Source organism: Amborella trichopoda, chromosome 2, assembly GCF_054954075.1.
Source record: "Amborella trichopoda isolate Santa Cruz 75 chromosome 2, AtrichopodaSantaCruz75HAP2 v2.0, whole genome shotgun sequence".
In the NCBI taxonomy this organism is placed as follows: Eukaryota; Viridiplantae; Streptophyta; class Magnoliopsida; order Amborellales; family Amborellaceae; genus Amborella; species Amborella trichopoda.
The window spans coordinates 62105261-62127529 of record NC_142337.1 but is presented as its reverse complement, the minus strand read 5'-3'; the positions used below and the strand labels follow the sequence as shown (position 1 = coordinate 62127529).

Sequence of the window (22269 nt, the reverse complement as noted above, 5' to 3'; positions counted from 1 at the left end):
GACTCATAATCATCTAAATCTTTGGGTTATCCCTAATATTGTGGTCAATCTTGTTCAAATAGTTGTTATAATAAATATAAAGTTAAACCCATTCAAAATATTATTGTAACAACACAATCCATGTATATCCAAAAGTATGTATATCTTGTGTTATAAATATACAATCTCAGCTCACATGAAAGTTCAAGAAAGTGAGATAGAGATTTCTTCAAAATATTTAAGCTGCTCTATTATGAACATGTAAACTTTTGGCCATAACACTGTTTTTATAACATGGAGGCAATGATCACTCAGACGTGAGATTTGGTCGTTAAGGGTGTGCCACTGATTATATACAGTGTTCAAGAAATTATTTTTCGAGTTTTATGATATAGTATTATAGGCCTGATTTCGAGAATCTGATGGCTAGTATGCTGCCCTATGTGATATTCACATTTTCAAATGGCTGGAATTCCATTTCCATGCTTCTTTCCAAATTAGATCACCTAGAAAAAAAAACTCCATTTTGATTCGCAATACCAGTATTGCGATACTTTTTTGGCGATGATCATAGTTGTACATAGTGGTTAAAATCTATTTCCTTTTTCTTTGGCTTCAGTTTGGTTTTATAGCGTCATAAGTTATTATACTTTATTTTAGTGGCTTTTTTATTTTTTTATTTTTGGATGTTTTAAGAGTTAGCTTTTTGAAGGTATTATTGGGGTGGTGTAAGTGGTGAGAATGTAAATCACAACCTAATGACTTGGGTGTTAGGTTGTTAGGATTTAATAGCCGCCTTACATGAGCAAATAAAAGTTGTTACCATTCTTCATATACATAATGTTAGGATTTAATAGCCGCCTTACACGAGGCAACAAAAGGTGTTACCATTCATTCATGTACATAATGTTAGGATTTAGTAGCCCCTTAGAAAGGAATTTAGTAGCCCCCTTAGATGAGGAAACATAAATTTAAAATCTAAAAAATTGGATCCCATCAAGAATGTTTAATTATTTAACTAGAACAAAAATAGGCGAAAGTATGAGTCATAATATGAAAAATAAACTATGAAACACACACCATAAAAATAAAAAGATTTATACGGTTGACCCCAATAGGGCTATATCCAAAGTTAAACTACTCTCCAGGAACAGACCCATCTCGATTTCTTCTAAGCGAGAAGAGACTCATATCTATTCCACAACTAAACGAAAAACCAAGAATATAACTCGTGTTTCTCTCCGTCTAAATGAGAAGTGACCCATCTCTATTCCACAACTGAACGAGAAACCAATAATATAACTCATGTTTCTCCCCATAGGAAGCAGCAAGAAACCAACCTCCCATCTCTATTCCACAGCTAACTAAACGAGAAGAAACCCATCTCTATTCTACAACTAAACGATGAAGAAACCCATATGTATTCTACAAATAAACGAGAAACCACAAATAGAATTCGTGTTTCTCTCCATAAATATTTATTCCACAGCTAAACGAGAAGAGACCCATCTCTATTCTACAACTAAATGAGAAACCAATAATATAACTTGTATTTCTCTCCCTAGGAAGCAACAAGAAACTAGCCTCTCACCCTATATGAGGAGCCTCTCACCCTACGGCAGGCACCTCGTGGTATCGTGGTGTTTCTTTGCATAGGACTGAAAAGAGGCCGGCCTTGTCCTACCTTTTTCTCTAGATGAAGCCACCTTTCCATATATATAAGGTTAGGAGTTCACATTTAGCAGGAAACTTCCTATAGACGTTATATATATCTCAAGAACCAAGAGATATACCCAATAGTCATAATTTAATTGGATTTCTAATTCCTTTAAGAAGTTTATCACTATCAATCTCAATCTCACATATTATGGGATTTCCTTATATGGGTGATTTTGGATATTACCATATCCAACACACAATCTCCGCATGGCGCAAAACAATAAAAAATCATATGCCTCAAGTTCTATCCGTGGCAAGTTTTTATGGTTTCTGATCTAGCCCGCTCCGACTTAGGTCCCCACCGAGCAAAGTACTTGAGTGTAACTCAGTTGATTTAAAAAAAATATAAAAGCTTAAATATTTATATAAAAATATGGTATCAATGTATAAAAATAAGAAAAAAATCGTATAGAGCTGAGGTTTTAAACAATCAAATTAGAACTGACCTAAAAACTTTCACTAGAATAGGTTGTTTTGATGCCCAAATAGCCTAAAATTGATCATCTCGACATCAAGATGCATGGACATGAGAAAAAAAAAGATTTCAAGTAAAAAAAAATGGATTTCAAGTTTTGAAAATTGTACATCTTGTAATGCATTTTTGGGTCGTCAACTTCCAAGATTTTCAAGTTTTCATAGATATGCTCGATACACTATTTTGAAGCTTTAAAGTTTATAATTAAAGATGAAAATATGTTTTAAGGCTATCACAGATCTCTAGTATTGAAACCATATTTCTCGACACTATTTGAAGGTGCGCTTTACTTTGATTGTTTAGAGCCTCGATTTTAAAAGACCGCACACATAAAAATTACATATATAATTTGGATTTTTTTTACAATTGTGAGCATTCCTTGCCATAAGCCCTATTTTTATATTTTCTTATTTTAATTTTTTTAAAAAATGTCTTCAACCATAAAGAAACTTTGTCTAGAGGGTGTGGTTTGTATAAGGTTGAGGCCCTAAACAATGAAAATAAGGTGCAGCTTCAAATGGTGTCGTAAGATGTCGTTTCAGTATTGAAAATCTTGGTGATGGCTTGGAAATTGATTTTTATATCTAATTAAGATTTAAAGCTTAAAAAATAATGCAGATCAAGTAGATCTATAGGCACTTAAAAATTCCATATATTGAATTACAATATGCACTCTTTTTAAGACTCGAAATCCAGTTTTTTTTATATCCATGCATCTTGAGGTCAATACGATCAATTTGACGATTTTTTAGCATCGAAACGACATCTTCTAGTGAATTTTGAGGTGTATTTTAATTTGATTGTTTAGGGCCTCACCCTTATATACTTTTTTTTTTCATTTCTAAATCCAAGCTTTTTCTTCTTGTTTTTATTTTTTTTATTTTTTTTAGCTTTCTTTGACATTTTATGTTGACTTTGGTTTTATTTCATTCCTACAATTTTTATTATATTTTTAACAAAAATTTTGATTGTTTTTTTATTTTTAGGAACTTTTGACCCTGTCTACTAGTCACCCGTGTCCACTCAAGCTTTGTTGAGTCACATACTATGGGCTAGGCTAGAGTTAGACGCTCAATCTGAGTTTCAAAACACACACGTGCATACACACGCACAGAGATATATATATAATGATTATCTAAACTTCACAACCCGTCAAATTACAACGATTCAAGATAGAGAGTGCTGTGAAGGGTGGATTTATTAATTTTATAGTCTACTTTTTTAAAAAAGATACTTTTGTAAGGGTAATTTTGTAAATATTACTACAAGACAAAGGTTACTTTTGTCATCTCCATATGGGGTAAAGTTGAAATTTTAACTAAAGAACAAGGGCACTTTACAAATAAAGTTTCAAGATACTAACTTCCAAAATGCCATGGTTCTTTTGTGAAAATTTTAAACTTGCTTGTGTTTGATGATAAAGTTACCTATTTAAATAATTTTTTAATAAAAAAATAATGATTGTTTTGATAAATACACCCAATCACAACACTGTTAACTCTAAACAAACGCACATATATATATATGGACAATGAATGCATGGAACGATTGTATAGTAATATGATGCAACAATATTCAAAAACCATATTATGGCTATTTGTTTTGGGCAAGTTTTTTATGCTTTTCCTACAACATAAAGCTTATATACTTCCCCTTATGCAACCATCCATTCTGAATTGAGGGCTAAGATTGTCCCAATCGCAATGTCATATCTTTATACTATTTTATTTTTATTATTTTTTCTATGAACTATTTAACACCAAATTTGGACATCCAATCCTCTATTAAACTTGCACTAGCGACAAAATATAAAAAACGATTTTCAATAAAATAATATGACCAAAATACCCCTGAAAGATACAAGGGGTATTTTGATCATTGTATTTTATTGGAAAATTATTTTTAATATTTTTTTATAGGTGCGCCACAATGAGAAGATGGCACATACCAAATTTCATATTCATATAATTTGTATAAAAAAAAGCTAAAAATAAAATTCTTTGAGACGTCGAATCTAAGATCAAACGGTGAGCGACTCTCTTGATCAAAATTGGACAGCCGGATGGTAGAGGAAACATAGATCTTCTATGTTGTAGGGGAAGTATAGAAACATTTTCCATTTGTTTTATCCAAAATTTGAAATATACACTCTTTTCATTCTAATGAACAATCATACAAAATAAAAATTTGAAAACACAATCTAGAGAGTATTTTTTTAGCCTAATTAACACAGGGCATTCATTTTGGTGAGATGCTTAGATCTAGGCCTTAGACAAATTTTTTCACTTTTCAATTTTTTTGATGGATTTATTGTCATTAGATGAATAATGTTAAAAAAGAAAAGAATGATTTTGAGTTTATAAAGGCTAAGATCTTGAAATTCACTAAATGAATGGTCTAGATTTGTTTTTGGAGGGGGACTCATTTTGACCATATCTAGGGTTCAAATTGAATTTTTTTTTTTTTTAGGATTGATTATTGAGATGAAGAGAGTTTGTGTGTAAAATTTTAGGTCATACAAATACCACAAACATGATTTTCTAGAAGTGTCATTGCATTATATTATGATGCAACCATTGCATGAAATCACTACCATATATATATATATATATATATATATATATATATATATTCCTTTTTTTTTTGCTATAGAGTAATTTGGCTGAAATAAATGTTCATCTGAAAAGACAAGTGAACAATTTATTAAAAATATTAAGAATTTGTATCAGGAAAAATCGAATCGAAATGGTTAACTGGACAACAGTTACTCAACACTAACCGGTAAACCGACCTAATTGGGCAAGTCCTTGAAGGTAAAAAAGTGTTAAAAAAATAAAAATCTAAATGAAAACTATATTTAAAACATGATTAAACAAAGCACATAAAAATGAATTTGAAAATTAAAGAAAAAACAGATTTTAAATAATCGATTTGTACTCGGGGAGTATTTTTTAAAATTTCCAAAACATGGGAAAATGTAAAAATAAGTATTAAGGATCAAAACAATTTTCAATCTCAAAAATGCATTAACAACAAAATCCCTTAAAATACCTGGCCTGTTGCGATCTAACCACACACGTTAGAAATTGAACTATCTGATTTTTCTTACACTAGTTTGTGTTAACAATTAGTGCCTGACCTTTGAACTGTCTGATTTTTCCTCCAGTAGTTTGTATTAGCAATTAGTGCCTGTTGAGCGGTCAAATTAGTAAACAACTGAATCTAACATCGGCGGTAATGTACGCTCTAACATTGGCGGTAATGTATGCTCTAACAAGTAGAATTAAGGGTGGTAATGGGCCGCACGGCCCGGCCCTAAAATGGTAGGGCTTGGGCCACAAGCTGTGGCCTGAGGTATAGGCCATTTTGGCCCAATCTTAAGCCAACTTTAAACTATATAAGTTGGGCTGGGCCTAGGCCATTTTGGCTCAGTCCTAGGCCGTCTCTCGTGCTTAGGCCATTTTGGCTCAGTCCTAAGTCCCTATAAAAAAAAAATAGGGTCAGCCTTGGGATAGGGCGGCCCTCCGATACTGTTGTGATACAGAATAAAATTTATCAGCAATACCGACTAAAATATCCTCTTTTCAAAGAGAAATAAAATCGTGTAAAAAATCACAAGAAGAAACAACAAAAACATGCTAATACAATATTTCAACTCGAAACAGAAAAAGCAAAATTAAACCCACGAGGGGATCTTTTTCACTCTCTACCTCTCTAATCTAAAAAAAAAAAGTTCTGCTTTTTCTTTTCAACGTCAAACTCCCTTTTACGTTACAATGCACCTTCTTCCCTTTTAATACTACGTCCTTTCCTTTGCAATAATTACGCTCCTATTTTACCTTATCTCCGATTACCAATCAACACCCAATAGATAAGGGTAAGCTTTGTATAAGGGAAAACCACACCCTTCCAAACAAAAACAGACTTATCTCATAAAACTACTTCCAATAATTATCTACTCCTAATAATCAGATGACGCTATCTAATATGAAGACACGCTTTCTAAAAAAAAGAAAAAAAATGTCCTACCAAGAAAGGTTTAACCCAAATAATAAAAACTCATTCTAAAAAATTAAATTGTCTTTTATTTCTTTTTTTGCCCGATCATGATCTAACCGCTCCAGCTAGTCCAACGCAATAATCTCAATCTCAACTACATCACGTTGCCAACCCTAAGAAGAATATCGTATAATAACTCCCTCGCACAAAAAAATAGTTGAGAGGATATATACACAAAATTTTAAAAAGGTATATGATGAGACCATTTATCATTGGTATAAAGTAATCACAATAAATCTTGACCATTGGATGTAAAATTGGGTGGCTACATTTATTTCATTACCAAGTTCAAAGTTCAAATTTTTTTTTTTGAACTTTGTGACACATCCAAACTATCAGATTTCACATCGGATGGTTATAAATAATTGTGACGGCCCTATTCCAAAGATAAAATGATCTCATTGTATATTCAATCCCTAAAAAGAGACGACTTTTGTCCAAAAATTTTATATAACCTCAATGGAAAATCCTTAGAAAGCCACTGAACCTGAGCCCTCTCTCTATCCCCGCAGTTTCTCTCTCTCTCCGACTTCTTTAAGGCAAAAACTCTAATGTCTTACCAAGTGAGAGATCCTCTTCTATCTATTTGTTTGTATTCCAGATTTGTGTGAACCCAATTAATTGATCTAAAAGTATAACATGCACTGTAAAATTATCTTCAATAGCTGCCTTTTAGCTGGTACCTACTCAGCCCTTGTCTGGGCTGAGTGACTCGAGTGGGTCCACTCTCGCCAGAGGAATGCATGCCCTAAAACAAATAAAAAATTTCTCAAAAATAACAAAAATCCATTCAGTCTGATTTAGAGTTAATAGAAATCATCATAAGGTCGAAGATGAAAAAAACCTATAAAATTTATACTATTGAAGATTTTGAATAATATCTTTCATAACACGCAAAAATTTAAAAAAAAAAGAAGAAAGGATATGAAAGATCCCAAAGCAGCCTAAAATCTATCAAAAATATCAAAAAGTCATTTCTAAGCAATATATCCTTCATTTGTATTTAGGGGTTTTATTGGGGGAGTTCAACACCCAGCTTGCCCAAAACTCGCCTTACCACTAGGTCGAGGCCAAATTACTTAGCCGATTTTAAGTGGACTAGGGCTAGTCATGCAACGCTGCCCCAAGCAATGTCAAGGTGCCATTTGTTAACTGCCAATTCTGCACTGATTAACGTAACCAACTACGACAGCTTTAACCCTGCAAGCATAACTTGTTGACAATGAAGATGGAAAATTGTAAGAAATGAAAGGAGATGAAAAGAAACTTTTTGGTCTTAAAGTAAATATTCGTTTTTAAGACTGATCTTCCATATATTCAAAGTTTTGGGTTAAAAAAATTCCCTTATGTTTCTTTTTCTAAACTGAGCTTCTCTAGTTTAGAAGTTTTGGATCATATGAATCCCTTTTCAACATGATTGTCCACCAGGAACAAATATACAATTTTTTACATTGTAGGACTTATTATGTCCACCCTTCTCAGGGAAGGATTGGAGTTGCATCCATGAACCTTCCAAGGTCCATTTAGGAGATGGATTCAATCCATAACCTATCCTATCATCTCAACTGCCCTGATAATGGATCTTAAACAAACAAACAAAAAAGAATTTTGGGCCTTAAAATAGTCTATATCTATTTCAATTATTTATGGATGGGATTTCTATGCGTCCTCCAGCTCATATGGAGGCCCCCACTAAAATTCATTGTAGATGATTTTTTTTTTTACATAGATATATATATATATATATATATATATATATTTGTAGATTCATCATCTAGGCCAAGATGATCATAAATATGAAAAGAAAAGTAAACTTTTAAACTTAAAAATATAATTTTTTGGTATTTTTTATGCACCGTCCATGCCTTATTTATGGACAATATACTGTAGATAATGTCCATCCTAAAGATGGACGTTTGTAAGTCAGCGGGCTCTTGCGCCCGCTAACTCATGAAACCATTTTCCATTATTTAAAGATCTTCAAATTTGCATTATTTTGGAGCTCCATGGATCTCAAGCGGAAATGGATTTGATTTCGAATGTGTTTCACGTCCTAAATTAGGTAAAACATGGGGAGGATAGATGTATAATTCCACCGAGGCATCAAAAACTATTCCTAATCTCTCTCCGTTTCATTTGAATAACTTCCTCATTCAATAGATATCAGCCTTGTATCGATAAAAAATTCAATGAATGCTTATAACTGGCTTATTTCTAGATCTCCATATTTCCAGAATTCCAGGTTCAATCAAACACAGGTCCTCTTGCTTTTCAAAATTCCAGAAAACTTATCATACACAGTATTTGTCAGTCACATGGTCCAGCTTCCAGTAAGTAGGATCTTCCATTTCCAAGGAGGTTCAAACAAATCATAGAAAGAGATGTTCATCTTCTCTCTCAGGAAAAAATTATAGTAATATGAATCGTCAAGCCATATAGACTCTTACATACTTTAATGGGATTCATCCAATTTCTGAGCTTCATCGCTTGCGCTAAATCGTCTATACATATCAGCAAATTCAGGATTCAAGTTAACTTCCATGGATCTTAATAACCCTAATTTGATCGAATGACCATGAATCCCTTTCCCTTCCTCTACACAATCACAAGCCCTCATAACGCTTATAATCAAAGATGGGTTAGGCTCCAACCCATCAGAAATCATATCAGCAAAAAGCCTCAGTGCTTTCTCTCTCCACCCGCTATCAACACATCCCATTATTACTCTACACCATAAATTAACATTCCTCACAAGTAACCCATCAAATATATACAAAGCTATATCCATTTTTCCACAATTTCTATACATATCAATAAGGGAATCCAAGACTCGGACATCTGAATCAAACCCAGTTTTGATCAATTGAGCATGGATTTCCTGGCCTTGCTTTAGAGCCATCTCATGGCTACAAGCTCTGATCATGCAAGAAAAACCCAACTCTTTAATGGCTTCCAAACTCAATCCAGAGCTCAAAATTCGCCTGATCAGAGCCATGGCTTCCTTTCCCTTGCCATTGAGATTATAGCTATCGATCATTGCCGTGCAAGCCACTAAGCTCGGTTCTTTCATTTCATCGAATACTTTGAGTGCATCATCAATGCTTCTGCATTTCCCATACATATCAATCAAAGCTGAACCAATAAACTCATCCGATTCCAGTTCTTGCTCAATTAACTCTCTATGGAGCTTTCGCCCCCTTTCCAAGTCCCCCACTTTAGAGCACGCGTTGAAAGCTACAGTATATGTAAAAACATTAGGCAGGGCTTTGACTCTCTTCATCTCATCGAACAATTTGAGAGCCCGGTGAGGCTGGCCACTCTGATAATATGCAGAGATCAATGTCGTCCATGAAACCGTGTTTTTCTCCCTCATTTTGTTGAACAATCGGCGAGCAAGAAGGAGGCGACCACATTTCGCATAAAAATCCATGAGTTTGTTGGCTACCATGATATCGGTTTCGAGATCGAGCACTCTGATTTTGTCATGGATTAAGAGACCAGAAGAGAAATCTAAGTTTTCCGAGCACATTTTGAGGAGGATGCAGAAGAGGGTGCGATCGGGGGGCAAGCCTTGGGCGTGCATCATGTCTAGGACTTCTATGGCTTCCTTTACTCGTTTTTGAAGGTTCCATTGGTCCTTTGAAGGGATAGAGAAGTTGGGTTGTGGAGGAGGGTGGTTGCTTTTTGATCTTTGGGCGCGAGGGGTGAGAGTTTTTGGTAGGGAGAGAGAGGACGTTGTTGGTGGTGGTGGTGGTGGTGGTGGAGAGAAGGCGTGGGGGTTGTGGAGGTGAGCCATGGGAGAGACAAGGTTCGCCATGGATCGAAACCGGGATCCCCACTGTTCAGAGGCGACCGTTATGCGATTATTTTCGTATGTATGCCATATCAATACGAAAAAGTTCATATAAAGGTGCGGCGGTCTTAAACCACGACCTCAAAATTTCTACCTGAATATTTAAGGCCACGAAAACATTTGAATTTCCTGAAAATAATGTAATTTGTAATGCATTATCTACACCGTCAGTTTTTAAGATTTTCAATTGTTCATAGATCTGCTCAATCTACATAAGCTTTAAATTTTATAGTTAGAGATGAAAATAAATTTTAAAAGCATCAAAAAGATTTTCAATACTTAAACAATATCTTTCAACACTTTTGAAGGTGTGCCTTATTTTCAAACTACACCCATATGGGTAAAGAAAAAGCTTATATAAGGTTGCAACCTTAAAATATAGAATTAAAGATGCACCTCAAAAGTCCATCATAAAAGGTTGTTTGGGTGTTGAAAAACTTTATAATTGATCATTTCAATATCCAGATCTATGAATATAAAAAGAAAAAACGATTTCGAGTCCGCGAAAGAGTGTATCTTGCAACACATTATTTGGCTCGTCCATTTTCAATATCTTCATGTGTTTATAGATCTACTTGATTTGAACCATTTTTAGAGTTTAAAATTGTATAATTAGTGATGACAATAGATTCTCAAGTCATCCTAAGAATTTTTATATCAAAATTATATTTATAATAAAATTTAGAGGTGCGTCTTAATTGGATTGTTTAATATTGCAACTTTTGGAAACCACATTCTTGTATAAAAATGCCTAAACCTAAACATTCAAAGTAAGGCACACCTAAAAATAATGTGGAAAAATGTTGTTTCAGTACTAAAATTTATGGGTGAGGTTTGTATAAGGTGTCAACCTTAAACAATCACGGTAAGGTGCACCCCAAAATCTCATCACAAGATATATTTTAGGCGGCGAAGCTCTTATGATCGCCCTAAAAAATATTTTTCACCCTTATTATAAAATTGAAAGCTCCAAAAATGTTGCAGATCTAGAAAATCTATAAACACTAAAAGATCTTAATAATAGATGGTCTAGAGGATGTGTTACAAGATGTACTATTATTAATACTTGAAATTCAATTTTCCTTTCATATTCATACATAACAAAGTGGATATGATGAAGGGTTTTCTAATGATAAAACAACATTCTTTGATGAATTTTGTTGTGCATTTGCCGTGTATCTTACTCGTACAGTCAAAAGTTGGCACCTTATATGAACTTTTTCATAAATTTATATTTTTTTCCAAGGAAGGGGTAATCCGGTCATTTAAAAAATGCGGTGAAACAATTTTCCCTTCTTTTTTTTTTTTATTTTTATACCCTTTCGTTTTTAACGGTTGATGCGGCCCACGTGAGTTGGGGGTTTTTAGCTCGAGATTGGGTTAAGCCCTTAAGCTAGGGAAAATTGCGTGGTTTCTCTGCCGCTCTACACTGGTTTCTTTCTGTTTCATTTTCAATTTCTTGGTATCTTGTTGCGTCGTATTCTTTTGCAATGGAGAAGCAGTTGAAGCCAAAGCATGAGATGATGAAGAAGAATCAGCATAAGCGATTGGGAGGAATGGGTCTTTCTTTGGAAGCCTTTGCAAATGCCAAATCAAAGGACAACCAATACAATCCTGCAATAATAAGTATATATATATATATATATATATATCTCTCTCTATTGATATCTTTTTATTCTGTGTTTTTTGTGGATATTTTCATTCTTTGAGTTTTGATATTCTGTGTAATTGAGTTAGATCACTCCTAAGCTCTACTTATGTGTTTTTGGGGAATGTTGGGATTCAATTTGATTTAGAAATTTTGGTTTCCGAATTAGGTTTTAGGGTTTTTTTAGTGTCTCTTATTTTTTTTGTTGTTTACTGTAATTCAATTCAATTCGTAACGTCTATCAAAAGTAAAAAGGAAAAAAAAAGAAAGAATTTCCTTTTCTCTTGGATGCCAAATTTGCAATTATTCTGCTTTGAAAAAATTTTCCTTTGGCATGTTTGGGGTCGGTTTCTGTTGCTCCGATTCATCAAAGTAGACCTGATAAGGGATGAGTTGGATTTTGAGATTCTTCAGTTTATGGGTGTTTAGACTTTAGACTTGGGTTGTGTTCTACTTGGTTTTGTGGGTGATACCGTGATAATAATAATGTGTATGATGCACTTCTCGGTTTATCTTTTTACTTGTATGAAGTTGAGCTTTCCTTCTAGTGTTGCAGAGGTTCAAAACAGCCAGATATGTAACCTTAATCTTGTGAACTGGAACATTCCAAGCATCAATTAGATGTAAGGAAAGAGGTGATTACAAATTTCAACTCTTGTTCTCTAGGCCTGCTTTTTCCCTTTTGTTCTGTTATTTTAAGCCATTTGTAGTTTGGCACTTAATAGAATGCTTAAAAATGTCTTTCTCATTTCGATAGTGACGCAAAAAGATTTGTGATCTCCAATGAACGATCTCAATATGATGCACAGCGAGGTATAGAATGCTTCTCAAGTTTTCATTAATTAAATATTTTAAATTTGTAACATTTCCTATGGACTGAAAACATCGTTTTGGAGTGAGGAATTTATGCATTCTTGTGATGCTTTATTATAAGTGCAACACACATTACTACTTATTGAAAACAATGCGTTGGTAATTGTTTGAGCTTCTTTGAATCTGAACCATATGGTTCCTGATCAGATCTTTTTGAAAATATTAAATAGGGATGATTTTTTTATTTTTTTGTTTTAACATTCATTGGACAGAATGTAAATTTTCGAGTATATATCCTGTGCAAAAATGTGTCCTGTTGTATTATATTTCTATTGATCCAAATATGTAACTGCCAGAGATGATCTCATGAGTCTCCCTCCATGTTTGATTTAAGGAAAAACATCAATATGCTGATAATAGTGAAAATTTGTTAAAAAAAAGGTTTAGCTAATCGCCATTAACAATTTATTCTTCTGCTACACCATGCTACTATGTTTGTTGATCTTGCAATGCATTTTTAGGTCAATGACCTTTTCTTTTTGAAATAAAATTTATATAGGACTACCGATAATAAAAGAAAAAGTTCAACATGGGATGCTCAAGTTTCAGAAGTGATTGTCTAAAATGCATTTAATCTTTTAAAGGTCTTATGCCATGGGAGGTGTAGTGGAGGGGGCAGAAATGGATATGCCACTTGGTTTGTTGTGCACCTCAAGCATAAGGCTTGCGCTTTATAAGGCATGTGCTTTACACAAGGAGTGCGGGCGCTCCGGATTGCCTTTAGATATGACCATTACATGCATGCATTTTCGAGGCTTTGGACCTGTCACTTGTGCTTGAAATGTGCCCCAGGACACCTTTGACAATTATTTGTGCTAGTTCAACTTCTAGCTTTATTTTGGAATATATTGTTGCCCATATGCTTGTGTATCATGATGAGTTTGATATATTTTTGGATATTTAATTCCTAAAGGTTGGACCATTAATTTGAAATATTTTTTGGGAAATTGATCAAAATACACCTAATGGTTGAACTATTTAACATTTTACCCTTGGTGTATTTTGATAAATTTTAAAACTGATTTTCATGTGTCATTTGATGGGTAATTTGAAATTTGCTCAAGAGAACGATGGGTAATTTGAAATTGCATAAAAAATTGTGGGTAAAATATTAAATAGTTCAAGTCATAAGTGTAATTTGATAATTTCCCTATTTTATTTGAAACCTCCAAAACTTGTCAATCAATACGTAAGCTAAGGTAATCATCAAAAAAGAGCAAAATGAAAAACTTTGGAAAAAGGTCTGTTGTTTGTCTGGCATGTAATTCTGATGCTAGTGCGACGTCTTGCTATGCACCAGAATGGGTTCTGCGTGTTAGATATTGTGCTTATCGCAAATGAACGGTTTCTTGCTTATAACAATAATATGTTGTAAATTCTAACCTGGAGCAATATTTATAATAAATCTAAACCCTTGGGGTATTAATTCTTTTATCCAACCAAAGTGTTGTAGACTTTACTGAGAAAATGCTTCCTTTTGATTGCAAACCCCTTGAGTAACTACCTTATTTTTACTGCAGTAAAAAATCTAGAGGTTGTTTTATTTCCTGTAATTACTTGAGGTCACATTGCAACCTCCATCAATGTTGCTTTGCATGTCCTTTAAGCTTCAACATCTCAATTCCTCTATTTTACCTTTTGGTCTTATTATTTTGTTGTCCTCCATTCTGATCTTCTCTATTATAAGAAATTGTGAGTGGAAATTTATGATTCCAAGTTAAGACTCATTGGTGCTGATGGTGAACATTTTTTATTTTTACTTTTCATTGTAAGGTTCACTCTTCAGTCATTGATTCTTCCCTCTTCATTAGTCAATGGAATTGTACTGAGCTGTGTTGCTTGTTCTGGAAAATGCATATCGTGTATTTTGACATGGGAGTAGTGTCTGTTCATGTTATGTCTCATGCTAAATGATGCTCTCATGGATTTGAGCAATACATTTCCAAATTGGGATCATTGAGATATGGAGTTTTTGGTTTGTGTTCTGTTTGAATTTGCTGCTCTCGACTCTCACATTCGTGATGCCGTTTTAGGTGCTGTGGACATGTTTTATTGAACTTAATTGTGTATAGGAAACTTCTGTTGTGCATAAATCCTCACTCTCTCTCTCTCATTGGAGGATGTTTGTTCATGTTTTCAGAAAAGCAAAGGGAGTTGTACAGGAATGCAAAACATGTGAGCAAATACAAGAAGTTTGTGAAGAAAGAAGGTGAAAAGTATAATACTCCGAGAAACATAAGCATATCAGAGGTTGGAAGCAACCTGTCCCTTTCTTCTACCTCCCTACCTCTCTCTCTGTCTCTCTGTGTATTATGGGAATATGCTTATTTAACAATGTGACTGAGATTTTATTGTAAAATATTTTTACAGGAAGAACTGAAACCGCAAGTCTTTCAGAGATCTGAGCAGGATGAAGGTGAACTCAGAAGCAGTAAAGAGAAGAGGAGGAAGAAAAAAGTATCACAGAGTTTGATGCAAGAATATGAGAAGAAGCGACAAGAAGAAGAGAAGGCGAGAGCAGAGAGAGAAGCTATTGCAAAAGCCAAGCGAGAAGATAGAGAGAGGGTAGAAGCTCAGCGGAAGGCACTAAAAGAGAAGATGCTGAAGAAAACGCGTTCGGGGCAGCCCGTCATGAAATACAGACTTGAGCATCTACTGCAAGGCATTCAAAACTCCTCTAACTAACCATATCATCATCGTCTAGGCCTTATTCTATGCTCCAACCAGATTTTGTTTCTTTTCACTTTTTTTTTGACTTTTAGTCAGCACATATTAAAGAGCTGACAAATTTGACAAATTGAGTGATAGCAATGCAAGTATAATTTAGAAAGAAAGAGAGAGAGAAGAGGAACCTGTTGAGGACTTGTGCCTTATTTGGAAGAGTTAGTGTTGAAATTTTGAAGGTTACGTGTAGTCATTAGGTCGGTGAATTAATTTGATATTGTTTGTGTTTTGCTTGAAAAACACTTTTCACCTACTGCCTCTGACCAGTCCACAATTTTTGCTCGAGTCTACGATTTTAGAGTCGGTTTAATGATTAAAATCCGATGAAGTATAATGCACCATTCTTGTTGATATATATATCTAAATTCTAGCATTACTAAAATTTTGCTGGCATATAATGTTTTTCTCTCCTCTCCCTTTCATAAAAGAAGGAAAATCGATAAAGGAATATGGCGAACAATGTACAACTTATTATGTTGTTTCTTAACATTGTTATGGCATCATCGTCGTCTATTTCTCAACTATTTGGAGTTGGTTATACAAATTTTGGTCCGTCAATCTCTTTTATTAAAGATTATACTTTTAGTTATGGGATACTAACAAATTTCCAAGTGCTGTAGTCTTATCAAAATACGTAAAGTATCACTCATAACTTGTTCAGAATTGCAATCCTAAGTGTTCAAATACCTTTAAATCAATTCGTTTGAATATTATGGTTGGGTAAAAAAATTAGGATTTGAAATTTAAAAAAATATATATATATATATTTTTTTTTTTCAACAAATCATTTAGATCACCTAATTCGCCCTAAAATTAAATGTTTATAGATATACAAGATTATACCATTTTTTTAGTTTTAAATTTTATTGTCGTTGGAAATTAATTTTCGAGTACTGACGCCGAAAGTGCTTTCCTTATTAGGATTTGAGGTTTTGTTTTCGTAAAAGCCGAGGCTGTATTGACTCTTCACTCATTTATTTTCTTTAATGGAAAGGGCAAAATGGATAGGTTAAAAAACGATTAATACGTCATCTCTTTAAAATATTAAGTTTATTTGGTCATTTCTCCATACTGTGGGCCTTCACTCTCCATTTACTTATGGACGGTCCAGATAGCGAACATACCTTTGCATTTGGCTAATCTGGACCGTGAAAAATAGTCTATTTAGTTAGTAAAGTGCTGACTATATACTAGACCACATTTCGAAGTAGATGCCTTTGCTATTCCGGTGTCCTTGCCCGAATTTTCCGGCGTCATTTTTTGTGGAAAGGAATCGATTCAGGCCCGAGAATAGACGGTCACGATCTCGTCTAGTTGTTTCTTATAGCTTCCCTGGCGTTTTCAGGAAGCGTGAAGAACGAAGTGTCATTTTCCGGCGAGTTTCCCCTTGTTTCCGAGGGTTGTGGTAACATTTCCGATTAGAGTGTCAACAATATTTAAAAATGGTTATAGTATTTTCTTAATTAAGGGTTTCTGAATGTGTGAATGGATCTTTTTTTCAAGGAAGTTCAATGTGAAAGTCAGTATTTCTCCTTTTTCCGTTTTCCCTTATTTTTACCTAATGCAACACTGCGGAATTCAGCCACGTATGGTATACCTGGAAAATTTTATTTAATGCACAATGCGTTATTGAGAAATTCAATCCACTGTTTAGTTTTTATTTTTTGAGCAATTAATTGAATCTAAGTTGTTCTCAGAGAAGTGAAAGATGCCCTAATTCTGGATCATCAATGCTTTACTCCAGAAGGTTGTGAGAGAGAAATGGAGTGCCAGTGCTTTGGAATTCGTTTTTTACAGTCATGATTGTGTATTTTTTAATCACTTTTTCTCATTAACTCGAACGGATCGCTTGTTTCGTTGACTGTGGTAGTATGCGGTAGTTTTGTTCAAAATATACTCAATGAGTTTTAAATTTCACTAATTGGAAGTTTAGAACTGGTTTTCTTCGGAAGGAGTTTTCTTTTTTGTCTTTTTTCTTTTTTCTTTTTTTTTTATATGTACAGTCCATGGTATTCTTTTCCCTTCAAGAAAAAATAGTAAATTTCTCGGTCTGTTATTTTGTATGTGCAGTCATGTTCTCGTGATCTCTTTGGAAATTGCAATTATGCTTTTGTCTTACATACACTGTATTATGATAAAAAACTCTAAATATTTCTATTTATTGGAAAACAATTACATATGTAATCCTGGGCTTTTTTTGTTATGAACTACAAATATCTGGACTATTTTTCATTATTAATATATAGGAATCACCACATGTTTGGGAATCACTAATCTCATAATTTATGCAAATATATCATGGAAATTCTTGGGCATTTTAATTATTTAATAAACATCTTCTTTAGCTAAGCCTTTAAGAAACGTCTATGGCGCTTTCTAGTCTCATTTTGAAAAGTATTTATTTCTCATTGAAACAAGCCAATTCGCATTGTCATGCATGTTTATAAAATGCTGGGTGTTTTTAATCAGAAGAAACTCATGCTCTTTTCTTGGTGTTTAATACAGGGAAAAATCCAATTTATATAAATTCAATGATCACGCAAATTTGGGTTGTCCAGGTTTTATAGTTTTGGAGGATACCATTTCCTTTTCTGAAACATCAGTTCTCTGCGTATCGTGATGGTATCAATAATGGAATGGCTATTGATGTTTTTATTGTGTATTATATGGATGATAGGTCCAGTTTATTTAACTCTAGATACTGATTTTCAAGAGACAGTTCTTCTAATCAGAGACCCATTTTGAAGCAACAAGCATTTACATGCAGTTATTGGGACTACAGGTTTGCTTTTGCATTTGAGGTGGGCTTGTCTGTAACTTATGTTTATTCCACTCATGTTTATCAGATTCCGATGTCCAGGCATGTATAAAAATCAGCTGCAGGAGTTAGCTCAGAGAAGCTGTTTTAACCTTCCATCTTATTCATGCCTCCGAGAAGGACCGGATCATGCACCTCGATTCAAATCCACTGTTAACTTCAATGGCGAGATCTTTGAAAGTCCAAATTACTGTACCACCCTTAGACAGGCTGAGCATTCAGCTGCTGAGGTGGCTCTTAATGCTCTCTCCAAAAAAGGCCCTTCAAGATTGTTAGCTTCGAGAGTTCTGGTACATTCACACTTTTCTTGTCCTCTTTCTTTCCCGTTATCTGTGATGATTATGTATTAGATCATTCACTGGGTAGAAGGCCAAAAATCTGATTCATCGTCAAGAATTTGTTAAAGTATTGGAACTCAGCAACATTTTGGTGAGTGAAGATGTAATTTTGGGATTTTATTAGAGGGTTGACCAGAGGGGGCCTGCAGATGGTAACACAAATGTTTTACCGAAAAGGTAAAGAATGAAAGGAAAAAGAATACTAAGCCTAAAAACAAACAAAGAGTTTACCCTTTTGTATACTTCCTCCTCTCTCAATATGATTGGAGAAGGTAAAGTTATCTCAACGCTAATATTCAGCTTCTAATTGATCGGAACTTTCATTCTTCTACTATAATTGAATTCTCTGATAATTAAAACTATAATTCTATTCTTTTCAATATATTGTTAATTTGCGTGTAAACTCACTATTTTGCTCTTTTTAGGGATACACTAGATACTTTCTCATTTCTTCAAAAGTTGTGGTGATTTCTGGGATTCAACTGTAGCGTTCACATGTCTTCATTATTCTCTGGATGTCTCTTAATAAGTCAAATGTTGGATTGAATGAAGGTTCTTTGAGATTTCTATCTGAATTATTACTTCATGAGGGTTTTGGAACTGACTCACTAATCCAGAAGTTATAAGGAGACATAAGAAATAAAAAAAACCTTTGACTTCGCAGAGGAGAATTGTGATTGATAAAAAGCTTTCAATTATGTGATTGAAATAGAGTTTCAACTATTCATCTTTTAGACTTAAATCATCTTGATAGAAGTACTTGACTCTTACAGTGACATTTGGGATTTTATTTGTGCTCGCTTCTGACATTACTAGTAATGTAAATGCTAACTCATCCCAGTGAATACTATGTAGTTTGTAATTTTTTTTAAGAATGAAGTGTTTATAGGATTATTTAACCTTTGTGGTGGTTTATCCATTTACTGCATAATTTGAATATCATCATTTTTAACCATGAGTGTCTCTTAGAACTAACTATTTAAATTTGTTCATAATTCATTAACTTCATTTTCTGCGGGTGGCTTAGTATTGTCTATTCCTTGTTGAATTATTGTGCTTTTGTGTCATTTATCCAATTGGGTACAGTATATATGGTTAAGGAGTCTTGAGCTTTTGCTTGCCTATGAATATGCAGGATGAGACCGGTGTGTACAAGAATTTGCTACAAGAAACAGCACACAGAGCTGGGTTAGACCTCCCTGTTTACACCACCGTGCGATCCGGACCTGGTCATGTGCCACTTTTCTTGAGCACTGTCGAGCTTGCAGGAATGACCTTTTCAGGAGATCCAGGAAAGAGCAAGAAACAAGCTCAGAAGAATGCAGCCATGGCTGCCTGGACAGCTCTGAAACAGAGTGAGTCCATTTCTAGTCTCTTGGGCTCTTTTTCTGTTGAATTAGATGTTCAAATTTTAATGAAACGTCAGCAGCCTTGAGTTTCTGAATAACTGAATCCGTTTTTTGGTTTTGGTTATGGATTTTGATGAATTATAGATGTGAAGATCTAAATTTAATGCGTACCTGTAAACAGAGAAAGGGATGAAAGTAGCCTGATGTTATTTCATTAGCACTCCTCCTGGAGGACCTATTATTATAACTGCCATGTTAGAAAGCTCAAACCATGTCCCCAGCCAGCATCAAGTGCCAAATATAATGATGAACCAACTATCACTATTGGCTTTCACAAAAAAGTACATAAATATCAAACAATAGTCAACTTTTTCATTTGTAATTGAAGTTTAGAATAAAGTATTGCCTATGGCACCAATGGGAGACTTTTAGGACGTTCTAATGTAAGTTAACACACCCACAGAGCTAGCAGTTGGACCTACGGAAAATTCTGGATCATTTTGTCAATTATTTTGGGACTCATAAAGAAATTTCCATATCCAGTTACTTTTTTTTATAGCACTTCGTGCACACCCATCAAATTCTATGAAAGAAATAGCGTGACACATGAGAATCAATGCATGTGCATTGCTTGAATAAGAATGAAAATGTAATGGGAAATTAGTTTACTTGAATTTGCAAGATATAGATAATTGCATGAAAGAGTCAAACAAAGAATGTGATTGTATTGTGACAAGCATACTTTTGACTAGTTCTAAAAAGATAAGGATATTTCGGTCCTTCCCAAAAATCTGTCATGGTATCCTTTATTTGAACATTGGTAATATGAGTTTGTTATTTCTGAGATAGATGTTAATATTACTGCAAAGGCGGCTATGGACCATAAATGGGCTATCATTTGCCCCATGTAGAAGAAAGCAAACTGTTCAGGAAAAGCATTTAACTACCACATGAAACATAACCACTCTATTGAGTTAATAATATTCACATTATGGGGGAGAGTTCCAGTTCAAAACATTGAAATCCTGCAATACCGGAAAGAGATTGTAAACCAAAATTATAAATTTGTATTTGAGGTAGCTGTTGGGTGATGTATTATCGTGGTTGTTAATCCTTTTAGGTACTGTCAGATGCTTTTTTGTCAATTTTTTTCTTTCAACCATTACCATATCAACTGAGAAGATCTGAAGGGCGATCACTGATAACCTTTCTGCCTATTATACATTTCTGATTTTTGTTTATTGCTAGAGAAGGACCTGATTGTTTTCTTCTTTTCCTTTTTCTTATTTTCAGTGTCGCAATCTGGTCCTTATTCCTCTTTGTCATCAGAGTGTGAGGTTAGCGAAGAGCAAGAACAGGTCACCATTGCTCGTCTTCTTGCAGGGCTCAGCCTAACTATCCAGCAAAAGACACCTGTTCAACATGAACGACAGCAAAAAAGCCAGGATCCAAATATGCATAGGAGAGAGATTCCCCAATCATGTATTATGTCTACTGCATATCCAATCTTACCATATCAAAATTGGTCTCCCTGTGATTTCTCAACTGACATTTCTATGTACCATTCATGGAATCAGCAACACAACTTATTTGCAGTTTCCCCGCCTCCCCAACTGCTGCCATACATTCAGGCCTCTTATCATGCAAACCATGGCTTATCCAGCCCTACAAGAATGGTCATGGGAGTCTCTTCTTCTTTTTCGCCACCTTTTCTCTCTCTTGAACCGCTGCCCATGCAGGTTAGAACCAGTGGGTGTCACATGCATGAGTTACAAGAGGAAAACAGGAGGGAAAAGAGAGAGTGGCCTCATCAGGTATTAATGCCAAATTCCAGGATAGATTCCAGCAACCTGAATTCCAATCACCGGTCTGATACTCCCAACCTCCGGCCATTCAAAAGCCAGATGCCTCGTGCTTCTGTCAAATCCAATGTGAAAATTCAGGAGGTGGAGGAAGAAAAGCAAAAGGGTCGTGGTTCAGGAGTAGAGAGGGAATCAAAGTGCGAGAATTCTGAATCCTCGCATCAAAATTCTTGTATTTCTCAGATTCACGAAGGTAAGGAGACAGAGCATTTATGTGTTCAGGGTGGCTCTTTGGGAGCTTCAGCTACAGAGATCCGAAACCGACCTGTTGTGAGAGAATCTAGACTTAGGCCGATAGCCCCCAGTTCAATGCACTTTCAGGGACAGAGCATGCGTAGGTTCAGTCATTCGCATGTTGCGAATTTCATGGCTCCAGCAGTTCAGATAAGGTCAGTGATACCGGTTTGTTCGGCTCCACCAGAAAGGAGGTCACCAGAGCCCAATGACATGTGCTCGACTGAATATGATCCAAAAAAATGACGAGTGAGAGAATGTTTGGGCATCCAATTTAGAGGTAGGTTAAACGATTATATTGCTATATGAATACGAGTAATCTTCAAGAGTTGCTGTCA

The 22269-nt window shown here is 34.7% G+C and overlaps 3 protein-coding genes across 8 annotated transcripts; 2 read left to right on the top strand and 1 right to left on the bottom strand.

Moving 5' to 3' along the window:
• Positions 1–8684: 8684 nt before the first annotated feature.
• LOC18445245 (pentatricopeptide repeat-containing protein At5g27110) lies at positions 8685–9680 on the bottom strand. The gene has a single exon (XM_006855386.3). It carries the CDS (start codon positions 9678–9680, stop codon positions 8685–8687), a length of 996 nt encoding a protein of 331 aa, XP_006855448.3.
• Positions 9681–11398: 1718 nt separating this feature from the next.
• Positions 11399–15440, top strand: LOC18445244 (rRNA-processing protein). Its single transcript, XM_006855385.4, has 3 exons — positions 11399–11711; positions 14747–14856; positions 14977–15440. The coding sequence occupies exons 1-3, from the start codon at positions 11576–11578 to the stop codon at positions 15289–15291; spliced, it is 561 nt and encodes a 186-aa protein (XP_006855447.1). The 5' UTR covers positions 11399–11575; the 3' UTR covers positions 15292–15440.
• Positions 15441–16523: 1083 nt separating this feature from the next.
• LOC18445243 (uncharacterized) lies at positions 16524–22269 on the top strand. 6 transcript variants are annotated; one of them, XM_020674154.2, is made up of 4 exons: positions 16524–16705; positions 18177–18438; positions 19622–19841; positions 21129–22269. In XM_020674154.2, exons 1-4 carry the CDS (start codon positions 16542–16544, stop codon positions 22175–22177), a joined length of 1695 nt encoding a protein of 564 aa, XP_020529813.1. In that variant the 5' UTR covers positions 16524–16541; the 3' UTR covers positions 22178–22269. The 6 variants fall into 6 exon arrangements, with proteins under 6 accessions (XP_020529813.1, XP_011627418.2, XP_011627417.1 ...); XM_011629116.3 differs by having other exon boundaries at positions 16524–16729; XM_011629115.3 differs by having other exon boundaries at positions 16524–16735.